The 20,523-nt window shown below is 39.2% G+C and overlaps 1 protein-coding gene across 1 annotated transcript in view; it reads left to right on the forward strand.

Annotated features, from left to right (window-relative positions):
• Positions 1 to 20,523, forward strand: part of csmd3b (CUB and Sushi multiple domains 3b) — a gene marked incomplete at its 5' end in the record, with an annotated part of 443,617 nt that overhangs the window by 343,843 nt on the left and 79,251 nt on the right. The window contains 11 exons of the mRNA XM_084423901.1: positions 57 to 260; positions 2,656 to 2,780; positions 3,477 to 3,573; positions 5,543 to 5,647; positions 6,960 to 7,078; positions 7,210 to 7,279; positions 10,840 to 10,956; positions 11,067 to 11,276; positions 11,820 to 12,008; positions 13,005 to 13,182; positions 15,730 to 15,875. Coding sequence (XP_084280027.1) covers positions 57 to 260; positions 2,656 to 2,780; positions 3,477 to 3,573; positions 5,543 to 5,647; positions 6,960 to 7,078; positions 7,210 to 7,279; positions 10,840 to 10,956; positions 11,067 to 11,276; positions 11,820 to 12,008; positions 13,005 to 13,182; positions 15,730 to 15,875 — 1,560 coding nt within the window. The remainder of the gene's footprint in view (positions 1 to 56; positions 261 to 2,655; positions 2,781 to 3,476; positions 3,574 to 5,542; positions 5,648 to 6,959; positions 7,079 to 7,209; positions 7,280 to 10,839; positions 10,957 to 11,066; positions 11,277 to 11,819; positions 12,009 to 13,004; positions 13,183 to 15,729; positions 15,876 to 20,523) is intronic.

A 20,523-nucleotide genomic window follows, 5' to 3' on the forward strand; every position in this document is an offset into this window, starting at 1 on the left:
AACACAAAGACACTCCTTTGCGAAGTTAAACACTCTCTTGTGTGATCCTGTCTCAGCTGTACCAAGGACCAGCGCCACGCAGTGCAATTCTGTTCCAGAGCCTCGCTTCGGCAAGCGCATCGGCAACAACTTCGCCGTGGGTGCGTCAGTGATGTTCGAGTGTAACCCAGGCTACACACTCCACGGCTCCTCTGCCATTCACTGCGAGACCGTCCCCGATGCTCTGGCTCAGTGGAACGACACGTTGCCCACTTGCGTCGGTAAGTTCAAACCTCATCAGTGACGCACAATCGACGTGGCCTTTTGTCTTCACAGTTCGGTTGTGTAACCAAGCATAGTTAGCTGAATGATACATCGCAGCGAAGCAAAACACAAGCTGAAGTACAGCTGTGCAGAATGTGACCGGGAGTAGCAGAGTTAATTAGGCAGATTTTGTTTGAGTTAGCACAGGGAAACACGCTGAGGTCAAATATCATGATACAAGCAGACACTCTTCAGCTGTTTAGCTTTAGAGAGGTGTTTAGCAGAGTAAGACGTCTGAGTTTAACAAGCCTCCTAATTGTGTCTCTGTCAATCTCTCTTTCTGTCTTACTATGGATTTTCTGCTACACATTTGACTATGTTTTTCCTGTCATATTTAGGCTGAAAGACAGCAAGAACTGTGTGTTCAGCAGTCAGTGTATATATATAAATACATAGTATGTGTGTATATGTATATATATATACATACAAACACAGTAATTAATATATTATTAATATATATATATACATATATATATTACTGTGTTTGTGTGTATATACACACACACACACACACACACACACACACACACACACACACATATACACAGTACCGGTCAACATTTCGGAAACATTACTATTTTAAAGTCTCTCATGCTCATCAAGCCTGCATTTATTTGATCAAAAATACAGAAAAAATTTGTAAAATTGTGAAATATTATTCCAATTTAAAATAATGGTTTTCTATTTTAATATACTTTAAAATATTATTTATTTCTATGATGTAAAACTGAATTTTCAGCATTACTCAAGCTGGTCTCACTGTTGATGTTACTTTAGAAAAAAAAAAAAACATATTTCATTATATATTTTTTTCACCTATATGTTACAAACGCTGACAAAATATGAGAATACTGCAATGTTGCTCATGACAGGCGTCTGCTTTATCGTTTCACACCTTGTTTTGTTTCCCTGCTCATCTCTGTGTAAAAGGTCAGAGATCTGTGATATTTCACATGATTACCTGAGCGCGTGCTGTATTCTATATATCACTGCTTAAAAATGAATGACCCCAAAGTTGCAGGGAAGTGAATTTGGTTAATAATTGAAGAATCTGACACAGATATATTGAGCCCTGCTCCATATCCGGCCTCCCTGTTTCTCCTCGCTCTCCGTCCCGCTCTCTTTCTGCATCAATCAGGATGTCCCTACCCACTCGTAGCTGTTTAAACAAAGTGATTGGCTTTGACCTCTAGATTATACGCTTGTCCTTGACAGATAGCATCTTACCTAAGCATAGGATAACAAAGACAGTTCTGCCCTGCCAGAGTCAGATAGCAGCCTGTGCTTTGTTATTGACAGATCCACTCAGTAGAGCTGCTCCAGCAAACAGGAGAAAACTGCTTAACCGGCTTCTCCTGTAGGAGACAGTCTTTCCTGATCTTTCTGTGCTACGTTGTGCTTTTTAAATGCAGTGAAAATGAAATTTAGAGTGTAAAATGCAGCAACTAGGAGATCATAACTTAAAGAAATGGTTCACCCAAAAATAAAAATTGTCATCATTTACGGTACGTATCCTTATGTCATTCCAAACCTGTATGATTGACTTTCTTAAGGTCTTTACTGAGTTTTCTTCCGGGAACGAACACGTCACAATATTCCTCATTTAAATAATTAATATGCAGAATAAAGGGGCGGGGCCTGGTTGAGTTAGTTAGTAGTGTGTTAAACTGGCGGTTATGGTAAGGGGCGGGACATTTCCCAAACACTCTCAAAGCGCTTGACCAATCACAACACACTGCTCCAGCCGACCAATCAGAGCACAGTGTGCTTTTCAGAAGGAGGGGCTTCATAGAGACAGGAACTAAACAGAGCGTTACTGACAGACTGGGAAGAGAGGAGCTGCAATAATGTAAAATAGGGGGGAAATAATGTTTTTTTGAACATTCAAGCATGAAACCCTATTCCAATAGAGCCTAAAAACAAAATCAAGACTTTGTAAAAGGGCAAAATAGGTCCTCTTTAAAAAGTGGGCTGAGAAATCATATGCATATATCTTCTGTATCTTATCATCACATTACCTTTTCCATTGCTCCAAGCCAATATCTGTGTAGCATTTTTCATTTCATTAAAGTTTCTTTCAGTTAAACTAAATGTAAAACCTAGTTGGATGCTGATTACAGAATCATAGGAACACCTACTCAGTATCTATTTATAAAAAAGCAAGTATATTTTTAAAAGCAGGAAAGCATCAAGGCCTAGTCGTGAGTAATCATGCAGCCAAGTTGGCTTTGATTACTCATCAAAAGTTGCTTCTCTTTTGTACCAAGGTTGATGAATTCCATCCATTTACACAGCACTGAAAGTTAATGCTTTTTCTAACACACTTTCCTGTCTTTCGATTCGTCTTCGCAGTGCCTTGTGGAGGGATCCTGGCGATGCGTAAGGGGACCATTTTGTCCCCGGGTTACCCGGAACCCTACGATAACAACCTCAACTGTGTGTGGAAGGTGTCTGTTCCTGAGGGAGCTGGAATACAAGTGAGTGGAGGAGCTTGTTTGAAGTTCCTCAAATTAAATGTTTCAGACAAGAAGCGTCAGTGATCGAAAAGTTTAAACTACAATAAAGGGAATTCTTAATGTCTAGTTAATTATGCATAAGGCAATGTTTAATTTAGAAATGATGGGGAGCACAGTTCTACAAACTTCAGTGACAGTCTGTTTCTTCACCTTGCCGGTGTTTTTTTTTATTTATTTTTTTTATTTTGTGATTTTGTTGATATATGTCGCAACTCATCCAAAAAAAACAAATCCCCAAAAATCACTTTCATTATAATCAGTGACGCCTTCTGCACTGTAAATAAATGTTTTCTATGTGAATATATTGTAAAATGTAATTTATTTTCTGTGATGCAAAGCTGAATTTTCAGTGTCATATGATCTTTCAGAAATCATTCTAATATTTGCTGCTCAAGAAATATTTCTTTTTATCAATATTTATGGAAACCTTTTCTCAGAATATAAAAGTTCAAATAAACAGAATTTTGTGGCAATGTAATAGATAGATAGATAGATAGATAGATAGATAGATAGATAGATAGATAGATAGATAGATAGATAGACAGACAGACAGACAGACAGACAGACAGACAGACAGAAAGGAGTTCCGTACTTAATTGACTTTGTGCTTTTTATCTACCACTTCTTGCTTATGTATTTACTTTCTTTATAAATCAGATCCAAGTTGTGAGTTTTGCCACAGAACATAACTGGGATTCTCTGGATTTCTATGATGGCGCAGACAACAATGCACCCAGACTGGGCAGCTATTCAGGTGAGAGTTTAACTACTGGAGAAGTACATGCTTTTTCCTAGCCTGGAAATCCAGACCTAAATCTGAAAGATTAATGGTCTGGCATCGACTAATGAAAGTCGGCCAGCTCGAGGGGCGGCACCAAGCATGCGTTTGAAAATCTCACTGCACGCAATTGGATAACACTACGACCAATCACAACAAGCCCCATACGCTTAGCTACCAGCGGAGCTAACTGGTAGATTAGACTCTCGCCGTATCCGGTCGGCAAAACAGCAAAAACGCCCTTCTTGCAAAGGAACGATTCGAGCGCCGTCTTCTGTTCCTGTTTTAGATAAAAAGCCGAGTCTAACTCGTTCATTGTAGCGGCCAAAGCCGTTTCAAACAACTGGTGTTCATCCATAGCCATCTTGCAATGTTTACTAATGACTTCGACGTCGCAGCGCTGTCGTCATCTCGCCTCTGGCCCGCCTATATCAGATAACCCGATGTGATTGGTGCAGCTCGGATACAAGGGCATATTTAATGAGCATCATTACTGGACGCCAGAGTAAACTCGCTGAGCAAATTCAACTTGTGCTCTCGCGAGAACTCTGGATTTCCAGGGTAGCTTTTTCCTGTTTTGGAAGTTGGAATCTATAGATGATCTTTCACTCCAATGACCCTTGTCAGTACTGTATATTTAGGCCTACTTTCTTGTCTGTCACTACATGAGATTTAAGTTAATATTTTAAGAATTTAACAACACATTTGCATGTTCACGTTTTTTTTTTTTTAAGTTAATCAATGTTCACATGCCATGCAGGTAAACAAAATAGTTGATCTTTTTATTTTAAAATATAAGCTGTAATTCTTTGCGAACCCCAATTTGGGTTGTGAAAATATGGAAAATAAATATACTATAGACTGGACACTTTACTACTGTTCATTTTTGTAATCGTAAGGAATAAAGTTGGTTATGCTGCATGCAATTCAGAAATATCTCACCACTGAAAGCCACGATTGACCAATCAGAATTAAGTATTCCTGACTAGTGTCATTTTATAAGCTTGTGTAATTCATATTACAGCAATATTACATTAGGAGTGGTTTAATGCCTCCTTCCAAACAAAATAATCTTTGCTCTTAGTCTTTACAAAAAATGTATTCAAATAAAAACATTTACATTTAGTCATTTAGCAGACGCTTTTGTCCAAAGCGACTTACGATTTAGGACTAAATTAAGCGAGATTGGAGATTGCTCACCAGAACTTGATATCACTAATTGAGTCACACCTTGAAATTTGTTTGTAATTTTTGAAGCCAGCAAACTTGGAGGAGGCTCAGGTTTCAGGCTCAGTGCTGTTTTTGGCTAGCTAATGAATTGCTCTTTCTGGCAGCACATGTAATGGGTTCTGCACCTCGACACTCAGCACTTCATTTGTTTGTTAACCGAGCGGCCAGAAGAAGTGTACTGATGCTAACAGCTTGTCATTGCGGAGCCCTGATGGCTCAATGCTCTTCTTGTCATGAAGGCACAGTGTTTGTAACAGTGTTTCTGGGCTATTCCTGGAGGATGGGGAACATTGGTTTAGAGTGTCCTGTTGGGAACGGTGACTTTATCTCGCTTTCAGGGACAGGGAAGGCTTTTATGGCTGCGCTGCGGGAGCAGTAATTTAGATGTTTCCAGCAGCTGAGAAGTTGACCTCATAGTTGAACTGTACAGCAGGAAGTGTTTAAAACAGTGAGGCTGCCGTGTCAAAAGACAAATGTTAACAGGTGTACCACAACTTTTCTTCACAGCATGAACATTAAAGATGTTCCCATTAATAAGAGTCTTATGTGGTGTTAGGCCACCCTTCCCGTATGCTCTAAACGTCTTTGCTTGGTAATCCACCTTATCTGTTTTTTATTTCAACCCCAGCTGGTGTGATTTTGACTGTGCAGAAGTTAAAAGAATCACAGCTTTTCTTAATCTTCAACATTCATAACGCAGTTTCTCCTTTATCAGGAACCACCATTCCTCAGCTCCTGAATAGCACGTCTAACAACCTCTACCTGAACTTTGTGTCAGACATCAGTGTGTCAGCAGCCGGCTTCCATCTGGAATACACAGGTACAACACAGCAGCAGAATGTAACAGCATTACTCTATTGATGCCCTTTAAATGACCGGGTCTGTTAAATAAAGCTCAACATCCTTCTGTACTGCATGTATTACCCCACCCTAGACCTTGACCTCTTGGGGAAATCCTTTTGCTTGTCAATTTTCTATAGTAGTAACAAGTAGGGTGGATGGATGGGTGGATGGATGGATGGATGAATGAATGACTGGGTCTGTTAAATAAAGCTCAACATCCTTCTCTACTGCATTTATTACCCCACCCTAGACCTTGACCTCTTGGGGAAATCCTTTTGCTTGTCAATTTTCTATAGTAGAAACAAGTTGGATGGATGGATGGATGGATGGATGGATGGTTGGTTGGTTGGTTGATTGGTTGGTTGGTTGGTTAGTTAGTTGTTTAGTTGTTTAGTTAGTTGTTTAGTTAGTTAGTTGTTTAGTTAGTTGTTTAGTTAGTTAGTTAGTTAGTTCATTATGTGCCAAGTTTTGTAGTCCTTTGTAGTTTTTCTTATTGATTAGTTCCTGATTGTTCCCAGGTGTGTCTTGTTTGCCGATCTCCCCTTGAGTGTATTTATACCCAAGTGTTTCTCATGGTCTTTGTCTGGTGATGTCCTTTGTTGGATGTATGTTTGGTGATGCTCATTCGGTTTTCGGTTCCCTGGTTCTCTGGTCGCCGTGGTCTTATGTTATTTTGTTATTAAACTATAAAATTGCATTTGGATCCAGCTCTTCTTTTGTTTTTTTAGTTCACCCAGCATTATGGATGGATGGATGGATGGATGGATGGATGGATGGATGGATGGATGGATGGATGGATAGATAGATAGATAGATAGATAGATAGATAGATAGATAGATAGATAGATAGATAGATAGATAGATAGATAGATAGATAGATAGATAGATAGATAGGTAGATAGGTAGATAGATAGATAGACAGACATTTTCCATCTTCTTTTTATAGCAAGTAATCAAAGGGATAATGCCAGTGGAAAGAGCTGGTCTCGGCCAACGGACGTATTTTCATAGCAGAATTCTGCCAAATGATCTGTATGACTGCAGATGCTGAGCCAGAGAGAGACACCTGTTCTACACAAAACAGAGCCAGGTGTCCATATTTACATCCATAAAATAATTAGCCAGAAAACTGTCCTTCTAACCAAATGTTTTCAGACACCAGCACTCCAGATTCCTGGAACCTGAACCTGGAATCTTTTCCGAACAGTAGCTGTCTGTGCTACTCTGTGGAGATTTTTTTTTTTTATAAACCCGATGATTGCCGCAGTTTTGATCTCTGTGTGTTTACAGCTATTGGCCTAGATACATGTCCAGAGCCTCAGACTCCAACCTATGGGATTAGAGTTGGGGATCGATACATGGTGGGAGATGTTGTCATGTTCCAGTGTGAGCAAGGATACTCTTTACAGGTGAGGGCAATGTGTTTCTTTTGTGCATTGATCACTTCTTTGTAAATAGTTTTTCATCCATATATAGATTCCTGGGAGCACAGTGCTGTATTTGTGATTCAAAAATGTTGATCTGTTTTGTTTTTGTCTAGGGAAATGCCCATATCACATGCATGCCTGGACCAGTGAGGAGGTGGAATTATCCGGTTCCTCTTTGCCTCGGTACGGTCTTATTAAATTCATTGTGGAAGATTGTGTTTCTCAGCTTTAGATTCCCTTTCATCAGCAACTGAATATGAGGCGTCTCGATGGGTTATGTGAGTTTCGGCTGAAGTTTGATTCATCGTCTCCTCCTCAAGCTTCTCCTGTCCCGACAGGTTTTATTTAATTCTGAACCTAAAATGCAGAGCGCGGCAGAGTTTTCGATCGTGCTATAGAACATTGTGATGGATTATCTGCTGTTTATTTATGGGGCCCTTTTTTAAAGTGAAAGCCAACTAGAACCTTTATGTTTCAGTGTTTGGCTTCATTTTTCAACTGTTTTAGCCTCAGCCAAGCTGAAAATCCTGAAATACTCAGCTCAATAATTCACCACCCAGCTGCTCGTTCACAATCTGAATGCAAGCACTCCAACAACTATGACTTTTTTAAGTCCTTTCTGGATGCTTTCTGCTCTTCTCAGAGGGCAAAGATATCTCTAAGCTTGAGTTTACATGAATACTCTTGTTTAGTCACTGGCAAAAGCCTTTTTCCAAATAAATGGCAAGCTTTTTTAACACAAAAATGATCAGTAAAGAATCGAGACACATCTGTTTTTCGACATACTGAATATGTGGATTTTACCCTTCGTCAACATGTTTTTTAACATCATATTTTAATTGCATCTTTGCATCTTATTGTGAACCATTCATCCATGCATATGTTTCATTAAAAAAATAATTACCTTATAATGTTTAATCATAATGTCATAACTTGACCTTCCAGTGAAAACAACAGTGATGCGTGTAGTAATTTTAATAATCATAATCATTAGTAATAGTTAGTAATCAATAATCATTTAGTAATCAATAATCATTTAGTCTGCTGAAACGTCACCCCTGCAAGCTCATGTTGATTTTTTTTTTTTTTTTTACAGAATGTTGCTGTGTTTATTATAAATGATTTATCCATGCACATCATGTTCTTTTTTTCAGTTCATGTGCACTCATAATCTTAAATCAAAAATGTTAACCCCCCTCCCTTCAACATACTAGAAAATACTATCGCAACCGTTTCTGACTGACTTTAAGTCACTTTAGTGCTTCTAGTGGCAACAAGTGGAATTTCATTTGATTTTTATTATCATTTTTGTTGATTGGTTTTCCTAAACACTTCCTCCTGCACTGAAAAAAACAATAAGTAAAAATTACTTAATTTTTCTTTGGCAAGTTTTTGTAAAAATATTTTGTAAATTTCACATATAGACTCTACTTAACTAAGTTAAGTGAAAGTAACAGAAAATAAGTAATTTTAACTTGTCTAGTAAAAGGTTGAGTAATATCTATTTAGTTGAAGTTTCCTTTGCAATACATTTCACTCAAACAATATAACATTGAATTAAACCACACTTTTAAAGTATATGCTTTACTTAGAAAGATCTAAGTAATTAATACAATAGATATTGTGTGAGACACCATATCTACATATCAAAAGTTACGCGTTACGTGAATCCAGAGACCTCAATACTTGGTAGACAATACACAATCACAGTAACATTTGATGGATCGTTTTTGTGTTTGAATGTGTCATTTTTCCAAATGTCACAAAATGGGAAGTTACTAATCCTAACAACAACATCAATGATAAAACAGTGTAAATACAGCTGGAAAAAAGTGAAAAATCAACCTCATTAATTATTCAAGGCCCAGTGCATGATGGGAACACCAGTATCAGAAAAGTTGAGTAATTTTATAACGTTGATATTTACGCTTTCATTTCTACACGCTTGAAATGAGTACCAATATAGAATTTACTTAGTTTTTTAATTCTTGCCTGAACTAACTTTTTCATGTAAATTACATTGTTGTTTTCTGTAGTATTTACCTCACCACAAAATCATATTTATCAGTGTGGTGCTAGTCAGACAAACAGCGAGCTCCACCCCTCAGCTGATCACACTGGTTGCATTAGCATGCACATTTACCATGACACTCTAACAAAATAATGGGAAACACCGTGCCCAGAGTGTAATATCCTACAGTCTGTGAGCTTTGAGTGTTACAAAGCCGAAATATAGCAACTCGAGAGAGGAAATGACCAATTTGGCCATTGATTTGTATGTTTGTGTTCGCGGGGGAGGCACTCTTTTTCCATCTGGTCCTTGTGGAACGCAACATGAAGATTCCCTTTGACTGCCAAGCTGATGTGCCAGACGTCTCTTAGCCTTTCACTGCATCAAGCCCTTCTGTTTCTAGCACACCCTGTGTGGCCAGCATGCTTTTCTATGACACCAAGTTTGTCTTTTCCCTCAGATCAGTCCATCTCTGATCAAGAGCACCTTGTTTATCTTTTATATTGCTTTGGCTCATGTTTGAGTTGGCTGTCCCTTGACCTGCCCAATTCCCCTTGCTTCCTGTTTAAAAGAAGTTTGAAGGCATTTTCTACCACTGATATATGCAGCAACATTGTCCAGCCTCTCCTGTGCCAAAACTAGACCTCCCATCAAAGACTATCAGCTGTGATCTCCATATTACCGTTGGAATCACCACTTAAATCCCCACGCCTCATGCCTCTTAAAAGAGACAATAGCTTTTTGTTTTTGTGCCAAGCAAATGAGAATTTTCTCTGTATATCAGTGCGTGCTCATTGCTTCTATTTCTGTTTAGTCTGATACAGTCATTTAACAGTGTGAGGCCCATCTTCTGTAATTCAGATTCAAGAAGTTTTACTGGCCAAGTGTGATCACATGTACAATGTACACAAGAGCTCTTTGCACTTATACAGTATATGCTCATGTATAATGATGATGCATCACTGCTTGGGTTAAACTTGTTCTTCATGTTGACTAGTAGTGTCAACTAGTAGTGGATCACGTGACCTCAGTTGCACTCAGTTTCCTGTATCTTCATTCCATATCATGACAGCTGGATGTATTTGCATGCAAAATTACCAGAAAGGGATCAAATGAAGTAAAAATTAAGCATTTTGCATTCACAAAACATATAAAGCACATTGACATCTGAGATTATCTTGTTCTACCATGAAACAAAAAAAAGTGTTGTGACCCAAAGTGTTGTTTTATGCCCATTTAAGACACTAAAAGCAGCATAATTCTAGCAGTTGAAATATTCACAATTTAAATTTGTTTAATTATAATTAATTTGATTTAATTAAAGGTAATATTAATATATATCATAAATGTACATGAATTAACATTAATCAAAAGTCCATTTATACATTAAAATGAAACAAATTCCAGTAAAAATTTTTTTGATTTATAGTTAATGATATTAAACACACTAATCAATGTCAACAAATTGAACCTGAATTGAAAATGTTTCCAAATGTTCAAATTTTAAGATATCAATGTGTCATATTTGTCAAACTGAACTGTTCATTTCTTTAGGGGTTAAAGATTGGTTTAATTCAAAACTGCCAACGGTGTTTGACTAATGTGACTTTTTTTTGTGTGCTGTAATCATTCAGTGATGCAGTAGAGATCGAAATCAATAAGGATTGCATTACAGTACAACACATTACATTTTGGCAGTGCATAAAGTGAATCTTCATCTGTATATTCACAGCTCAGTGTGGCGGAGCCATGACAGAGGTTAGCGGAGTGATTCTGAGCCCTGGTTTTCCTGGCAACTACCCAAGTGGTCTGGATTGCACCTGGACGGTCACCCTTCCCACTGGCTTCGGTACATGCATGCCATTAAACTGTGCACGAACGCGTACGAATGAGCTACAGAATCGCGTGACTCGCTACCTTTTATCAGTATCACTTATTGTGGTCGACATGTTGTTTAAGGAATTCACGTTCAGTTCCTGAACTTCTCCACCGAGGCAATCCACGACTACCTGGAGATCCGAAGCGGACCTAGTGAGACCGGCATAGTGATTGACAGGTTCAGTGGGCCGCAGGTTCCTGAGTCGCTCTTCAGCACAACCCATGAAACAAGCTTCTTCTTCCACAGCGACTATTCCCAGAATAAACCTGGATTTCACATTACATACCAAGGTAAGACTTATATTATGCTTTTTTACAGTGTTGATTTTGGGCTCTAGTAGAATAGGTTTGATTTTTCCAATATTTGACATTGTTGCAGCTCCTCTCTTCCCAGTCTGTCAGTAACACTCTGTTTAGTTCCTGTCTCTGTGAAGCCCCTCCTTCTGAAAAGCACAATGTGCTCTGATTGGTCGACTTGAGCAGTGTGTTGTGATTGGTCAACTGCTTCAAGCGTGTTTGGGAAATGTCCCGCCCCTTAACCGCCAGTTTCAGCACACTACTAACTAACTCAACCAGGCCCCGCCCCTTTATTCTGTGTTTGAATTATTTAAATGAGGAATATTGGGACGTGTTCGTTCCCGGAAGAAATGGAGGCTTTTCAGGGAGTTCAGAAACAGTGACACTGATACAGAGAAACTTTGCAGAGCTTTTTCATGCTCAAACAGCAACATGTTAAAGATGTAAAAAAGCATAATAGGCCATTTTTATCTATTAGACGTGTTAGACGAGTTTAGCCTTTTGCATTGTGATTATGTCCCTGTTTCTTTTCTTCAGCCTATCAGCTGCAGAGCTGTCCTGACCCCCGACCTTTCAGGAATGGTATCGTGATAGGCAGTGACTTTAGCGTGGGCATGACGGTGTCTTTCGAGTGTTTACCCGGTTACTCGCTCATCGGCGAAACCTCTCTAACGTGCCTCCATGGAATCAGCAGGAACTGGAACAACCCTATACCACGCTGTGAAGGTGCGTTTTACTCTCCTCAATATAAAATCCTCATACTCCTCCTTAATTCGGTATTGAAATTGAATGACCTCAGTGTTTCATCCATGCAACTGCTCACTGTAAGTTATAATGAAAGTGTCATCAGTCGCTTACAGCTGATGGCTTTATACGCAAGCCCACGGGTGAGATTTATTGCCTTATCACAACAATATTACTACATAATGTGTGATGTTAAACAGTGCCGTGCGTCTTTATGGTGAGAACAAATTCTCAATGGCTCACTGGTCAACATTATTTCCCAGAGCGCAATGAGGTGATGCTATAGCAGAGCGAGATGAGCTTTAAAGATGCACGAGGTCATTTTGTTCTTGTTTCTCCAGCTCCTGTTCATTTTCTCAATGAAGCAGCCTTGAACTGTTTACTGACACCTATTGGCATAGATTGGAACTAAACGATATATAACCACTTTTTCTAGGTCACAGATTATGTCTAATCTCTTGTTTACATCAAGTACTTTTCATTATTTTCTGTGCAAATAAGTGACAAATTCTGGACTGGACCACAAAACCAGTCACATGGGTCTTTTTTTTTTAAGAAATTGAGATTTATGCATCATTTGAAAGCTGAATAAATAAACTCCATTGATGTATGGTTTGTTAGGATAGGACAATATTTGGCCGAGATACAACTATTGAGACTCTGGAATCTGAGGGTGCAAAAAAATCGTCAAAAGTTGTCCATTTATGTTGGCGATTGTGCTGCATTCACTCACAAAAAGAAATGTTTTATATATTTACAGTAGGAAATTTACAAAATATCTTCATGGAACATGATCTTTACTTAATATCCTAATCATTTTTGGCATCTGGCAATCATTTTGCCCCATACAATGTATTGTAAATATACCCCTACGACTTATGACTGGTTTTGTGATCCAGGGTCACATTTATGCACATGTTCTGTCTATGCCCAAAATGAATGGTGATAGCATTGCTTTGTTTTCTGTCTCCCCTGAAGCTCTATGTGGTGGAAACATCACCTCCATGAACGGCACCATCTTCTCTCCCGGTCACCCAGCTGAATATCCCAATTTCCAGGACTGTGTGTGGAGTGTCCGGGTGCCACCTGGAAACGGCATCTATATCAACTTCACCGTCCTCAGCACTGAACCCATCTATGACTACATCACTGTCTGGTAAACTCTCATAAAAATCTCTTCTGTGATGATGAGCTTATTTGGAATCAGTTAATATTCATCAGTATATGATCAATAATAATAACGCTTGAGTAGATGGGACTGCATATGCAGATGAATGAGGGCCTTTTGTGACACTCCAAACGTCCTTGAGCGTTAGACACTCGCTCTCGTGTGTGAAACAGCCTGCGGTCCTCTAGGAAGCCCCAAAGCACACTCGCTGGTAGCCGTGGAAGGAAATCATCCCTTAAATCGCTCAAAAACTATTTTAGCACTTGCTGCCACCACATTTGCTTGGTTAAGCATCACAGTATATCTCCATTTGAAAAGAGGTTATATAAATTGCTTTTGCACAGTTCCTCAAGTCAGGAGACGATTTTCAGGATCAAATTCAGTTTTGCTTCTGCGGTCCCTAATGTGGTGTCTTGTTACTAAAATGGAAACTTAACTTCTTTTTGCTTGACTTTGTCCGGGTTTGGTTGAGACCAAATTGCATAGTAGCAAAATTTACATCTATATTTAGATACTGCTTTAATATTTTCAAATATAAATAGATATTTAGCTCTATTTACCAATAGTGCATGTGTCTAAAATATATTTATTTATATATAAGTTCAATTCAGTTCAAATTTATTGTCAGACTCAGGGTCCATCAGCAAATATATATGTTTTTAAAGTGTTATTTTATATAAGAAAAATGTAAACTTCTTAAATTAACCTTAATTATCTTGCTCAGAAGTTGTCGTATGTTTAGTTTGTCGGCATAAATTACTTTTTGTCGCTTTTGTGCATAATTTCCCTTCTGAGCTTTGTCTCTTCAACCTTTCAGGAAGAAGTTTTGCTAATTAGGCATACTTTATTTTATTGGCTTTCTGTACTGGTTTTGGTCTCCTCACGGAAATTAAGCCCATTTGCTTTGGTGTTTTAGACTCCAAAGGGAGCGTGTCTTCAAACAAGAAGAAATATCTCTAGAGGTTTAGCAGGGATAATATAAGGAACAAGTAAACAACAATACAGATTTTATACTTAAAGTTCTTTGAGGAGAAAGTCCCTAAGTACGTCTTCCAAGCCTCTGAATCAAAGATATTTGTGAAGTTATTGGTGTATATCTTATTGATATATTTCTGAGAGATGTAAGTCACAGATAACTGCAGGCTATAGCAGGAGTGTGTGTCCTCACAGAGTCGCTTTAGGACTTTTGACTAATTGTCCTTCACATCGTTGTGACACCCAGTTGCGGGGGAGATGGAATAATGCATTGAATGAAACCCAGGATGAATCCAGTAATTAATGTCATCTGTTCACTTTTCATATCAGAGTTCCCTCTTGTTTGAGAAAAATTCCAGAGGGTACTTTTATTTATTGATGGATTCTGCGTACCCAATAAACCAGTTGGTTTAAATAATGCATTTTCACCACAGATAGAATTGCTGCATTTTTTTGTCAGATTTTTATTTTTTTTTTACTCTGTGTGACCTGGAATTGAGTTTGCATTTCTGTTGCATGTTGCTTCAGTCTTTCCCGAAAGCTGCATGACTTCATGCTCTACTAAAACTCGTGAACGAACCCGTATTTCTCCATCGGCTCCTCAGTGAGCTGCTCCTAGTGACCATCTCATGCATCATAGGTGACCTAGATAAAACGGTGTCTTCTGGTTCATTAGTCCAGCTCTATTGTTCATGTACAGAACAAAGACTTTATGCATTTCTGCTGGGCTGGCCTAATGTAAAGACAACCGCAGATATGGCAGGAATAGAGCTTAATAAACTACTCGACACAGAGAAATGACTGCCTGCTTTGGAGATGCACTTCTTGCTTTTTCTTGCAGTCAATAATAGGGGATATATTGCTGTCTAGATTAAAGTCCCATTTTAGACAATATGGTTCATAAAAGCAGCGCTCAGCGATGTACTGCAGCAGAGATCAGTCTTAAAGTATGAAGCACGTACTTTATTTGCTCTCAGTGTAATTGCAGAGTCATTATTTTAGCTGGGCCACTAGGTTAAAGTCACATTTATAAACTACTTTGAGAGAGAGTGGAGTTGAGTCTTAAAATGTTTAATTTATTAACTCTATGTGTAACTGCAAATTCTTTACTGGCTGTTTCAGGACACACACACACACACACACACACACAAATAATTAGTTTGTGTTGTTTTAGGACCCTAATTTAAATGGCAAAAGTATGCTTGACTTTATGCCCACTTATAAAGCTTTTTTTTCCCATAATTTAATGAAATACTCCTGCCAAACAGAAAATCTTTTAAACAAATTCAGTTTACCACCCACAGTAATAGTGCAGCGGTTTCCAAGTGAAACAAGGCGGAATGTATAATGAACTTCATTTTCCTAGAAAGGAGGTGTGTTTGCACTAAAAGGAGTGACAATGACTTCATTTAAATACTAAATACCGAATCAAACTAGATCGCATGTGGGTTTTGTAAAAAAAAAAAACACTGCTTTGCTTCTAAATCCAGTACATCAGCTGACGTAGGCCTTTCTAATTGGATGTAGTTGTGGATAAATGTTGATTTGTGTGTTTTGCAGGGATGGTCCAGACCAGAGTTCGCCCCAGATCGGTCAGTTCAGTGGGAACACAGCCCTGGAGTCTGTCTACAGCACATCCAACCAGATCCTCATCAAGTTCCACAGTGACTTCAGTGGAAGTGGTTTCTTTGTGCTCAGTTATCATGGTGAGACGCTCCACACCAGTGTTATTTTTATTTCAGTTTTATTATAGTTTATAATATTATAGGATATAATATTTGGTATTATAGTATATGTATAAGGCAGAAATTAAGGGAGATAATGAGTAGAACAGAAACAGGTGTGTACTGTGAGTGTAACCGGTCCGACTCGACCCTTTCCGAGCGGGATTCGATGTGGGATATCAGGGGAGTGAGGTTTACACGCACAGCTCTTACTGGCCGACGTCCGATACATAAGAACTAATTAACAGCCAGGGAAACTTACTAGGGAACACAGGAAAACGGGAAACAATCAAACAGAGTGAAAACTAAACTAAAACATGTATGACAATTTATTTTAATTTCCAGTTAATAGTTTTAGTGCTTCAACTTAAACTTATTTTAGTTTATTGCCAATTAAGGCAACATTTCTAATTTTCGTTTAGTTTACTTTTTTCAAGTAACCTTTATATTTTATTTCAGCTTTATTTCAGTTAACAGAAATGTCTTTCATTTTACATGTCAGGCTCCATTCATAGACATGTTTTACCAGTTTATCGAATCCAACTCCTCATCGACCGCTATGGGGTTTATTTTATCAACGCAAGTTGAATTTAAACTGTTTAAGCCCTATATCATTTGCCTGTGTGGGATATTGAATGATTTAAGATACTTTTTTTGGGGAACCTGAGACGATCTGAAAACTCGTGCATTCTGTTTCAATGATTATCTGGCAATACTGTGTCATTTCAATCCCCGCCAGGCAAATAAAGTGGCTTACGTTTACACTGATCATATTGACCTCGGGCTGCTGACTAGTATTTATAGTTTGTTACATGCTTTCATATTGATCCTCGGCCCTTGTCAGCTTTCACTCGGGGTTAATGACTCTGAGACGTATTGAGGGAAAACGACTGCGAGTCACACCAACAATCACAATGTTATGTATGGTTCTCTGATTAGTCTTATTAGCATATTAGGTTTCCCTAAAGTCCTTACTGAAATAATTTTATATACTCACTCTGTTGTTCCAATCTTGAATTACTTTATTTTTTCTGTGGAACACAAAATACAAGTTTTTGAAAACGCTCTCTTCCATACAGTGAAAATGGATGGGGACCAGGCGCAGTCATAAAAAAATTACATCATAAAAGTATAATAATATATGTTGTCCATGTGACTTAAACATATAGGGTCCTATCTTGCAACCAGCGCAATTGACTTTGTACACTGACGCATGTATCATTCCTATTTTGCACCCGACGCACAGCAGACTTTTCCCTCCACAGACGCACGTCAGTAAATTAGGGAATGAACTTGCGCTCCCGGGGGCGGTTCAGCGAAAAGAGGAGGCGTGTTCCGGCGCAAACGTTCCCTGGTGCTATTTTGCAGTTTCAGAAAACAATTCCGCCACAGACCAGGAAAAACCTAGTCTAAAGTCAGTGGCGCGTTATTCAGATGCAATTTTAAGGGCGCATGCTTGGCCATAATGTAGCGTGTGCACAACGCACATACACTTTGCTTCTCTCATCTACACAGATGCAGCATGTGGCATTTTTGAAACCATACATAATTACAAGGAAAAATATTCCACATGAGGGAAATCATTGTGGTGTCCATGAAGATGTGAAAAAATAGGAATAAATCTAGCTTACACATTTACCCAGATTATTATACTCCTGTTTAACCGAAGCTAATTTGGGTGGGTTTCTCCATCCCCATACAATGTCACTTCTCTGTGTTTTACGGCCCTGACGAGAACGTCGGTCTCCTCGGCTGTGAACCGCTCCTGGCGTGCATCTGGCAAATCTGCCGTTATAATAGCATCCGCCATGGAACAAGCGTGCCTGCTCTTAAAGGGAATGTGAGATGATGCTCTGATTGGTTTATTGCACGTCATGCCGAAACCACACCTATGAGTAATGTAGCTACTTCAGACCAACACATTTTAGATTTGATTTAATCATTTATCCTGCCGGTATAATAGCAACAGCGCCCGAGATCCGCCCACAAATTTACTTGCGTTTCGCGTTTGAAATTTGCGTTTCAGATCGTTAAAATAGGGCCCATAGAGTCCTGAAACCATCATATGACACCTTTTTTTTGTTCCACCAAGGCTTAGAAAGACATGAGGGTGGTGAGTAAATGATGTCAGAATTAGGATTGAGTTTTTCTTTTAAACACTTCATACATATTTAATGTTGTATGTTGAAGTAAAAAACCTGATTTTATGCTCCAGACCATATTTTTTTATCACTCAGTGAGTTCAGTTTCTTCACCCGTCTTTCGTGGATTGAATTGCAGATGACTAATTTTCCATCTGCAGATATTTTAGACTGTGATGCGAATGCATAACAAAGGGAAAGGATCGTCTATATTTACTCAGATTTGCCCTGGGAATACCCCGTTCCATCATAATGAGTTTAGCTTTGATTCTATTTGATTCTGAGTAAATGGGACACCGAGCCTGAAAGACAACTTTATTTCCACCAACTGCTTTGATATGAATTAGTAAGAAATTACCATCCATTAAACTGAAATATTCATCTAGTATTTAGTATGTTATCTAATCATAATAGGGCTCTGTCGGGTCTGCCAATCTGCTCTCTGATGTCGCATCCTCCAGTGTTTTAAAGCCAATCTAGCCAAAGCAGCTTAGACAGGAATCTATGGAATATGATTATGAGCTCGAAATGGGCTCTCAAATGCAGAGATCATGCCCTCCAAATTCACTCAGGTTTATTAGTGGGGCTTTACTCAATATTCAGTCCAGACACCAAGGGCATCAAAGAGGCATCTCTGAGTTGAGAAGCGCCAAGCAGCCCATTTTAAAGACTTGATTCCAAAGTCTCGTTCTAATGGCTCTCAGAAGTACACACACACACACACACACATATATACTATCCGCATCCACATCCGCCTTCCCTGGTCCCTGAGTCATCAAAGAAAAACACTGGACAAAAAAAAGCCAGGAGTTTTGTAATTGCTCATTTTGTTTGTGTGTGTGTGTGTGTGTGTGTTTAAATCACAACCCACTGTTTTTCCTTCTTTTTCACACCCACTTGAAAAGCCTCTTCTATAGAAGTACAGTGACTTGAGCCACATGGCTCCTGATCAGGGCATCCGGCCTGCCCCTCTTGTTTCCCGTTCCACTTTGGCCACTTACCCCAAAACACAACAGGAAACCCGTTAGGAGGCAAGCTGAGATGAGCCACATGCTAAGTGGGCTTCAATAGTTAATTAGTGTGTTTCCAACCTCAGCTTGGCAGGAGAAGACAAAGCCAGCGTCTTCCGCCTCCTCAAAGCCAAGAGCTCCTGATATCCATCTTAATCAATCTGAAGTCTTGACAGTTATGGCTTTGTGTCGAACTTTGAGGTCCTGTTGCGTTCGCGGTTTCCATTAACACCAGAGTAATTAACTCGGTGCGAAGCTACTCGGTAATTATCATCAACCCTCACGGCTATCTATGTATTGCACAGGAATGGGCCGCAGCGCTGTTGCATTCACACAACAAATGCATTACTCATGCAATCCGTGTCTGGATAAATGTGGTTAATTCCTTCTCCTCTTAAGTGATTTGCTCATTATGCGAGTCATTTTGTTCTTGGCGATTTCAACGACTGTGACACGCTCACTTTGCTTGGCCGTGTATCCGCTGTCAGAGATGCCAGCGATTGATAAGGCTCTGTGTTAGCGTCGCGGAGCGACCCGTAGCGCAGTGATAGTCACCCTTCCATGCGCCTCAGTGTCACCCTACTTAATCACATCATTATTTGTCACGGCAGGCTCCTCTGTCATTAGTACTGACTGGATGCCAACGCAACTGTGCCGAACGTCACACTGCGCCAGGGGCGTTTTTTCAGACGAAAATTTGAATGAGAAAATAATGGGCTGTACCAAAATAAACCTGGAAGTATTATGAAATATGACATTGAATAGTGTGTACGTCAATATTAGTCTGTTCAAAACCGATGCCAGTGGGTAAAGTTTTTGAGAGGTTCAGCGTCTACTTTGCTTTCCTTCAGTATGGTGGGAATATTGGCTAAACAAAGTAAGAAAAGTCTCATGAAGTTACATGTCGGTGCAGACATCTCACCCTGCAAAAACTCATTCCCCCCATATATTATTATGCTATTATATTCATTTGTGTAAGCCGTCTAACACAGGTTCGTTCATTCGATAGTAGGCTCTTTGTGCGACAAAAGTGCAAGTGATGTAGTTGAGTGTGATGGAAAAAAGCCACAAAACCCAAACACAAGTGGTCACAGAAGACGCATTTGAAGCGCATGATAATGGCAGGTGTAACAGTAATGCATCTTTGCTGATCACTTGTGATCGGTTCACTGAAAACGCATCTTAATACCAGGTGGAACACAGGCTTTCTCACTCGCTTGCTCGATTTCCGGGATATGCACATAAAGGAGGGATGCTTGACTCTGTCATGTGATAACGCCCACCTATCAGGTTCTGCAAAGTCGTCCGCGCACATATTTACAGACATAAGGTGCAAATGTTGTCTAATGTCAATGATGTAGCGATGTATGAAAGCACACTTCACACAGAAATCACTTTGTTAGTTAACGCAGTGAATCTGCGCGAGCAGCTTGAACCCGTTGCCAAATCTGCAAAATTCCCAATCGCATGGACTCTTTT

The sequence above is a fragment of the Rutilus rutilus genome (assembly GCF_951802725.1).
Source record: "Rutilus rutilus genome assembly, chromosome: 11".
Taxonomy (NCBI): Eukaryota; Metazoa; Chordata; class Actinopteri; order Cypriniformes; family Leuciscidae; genus Rutilus; species Rutilus rutilus.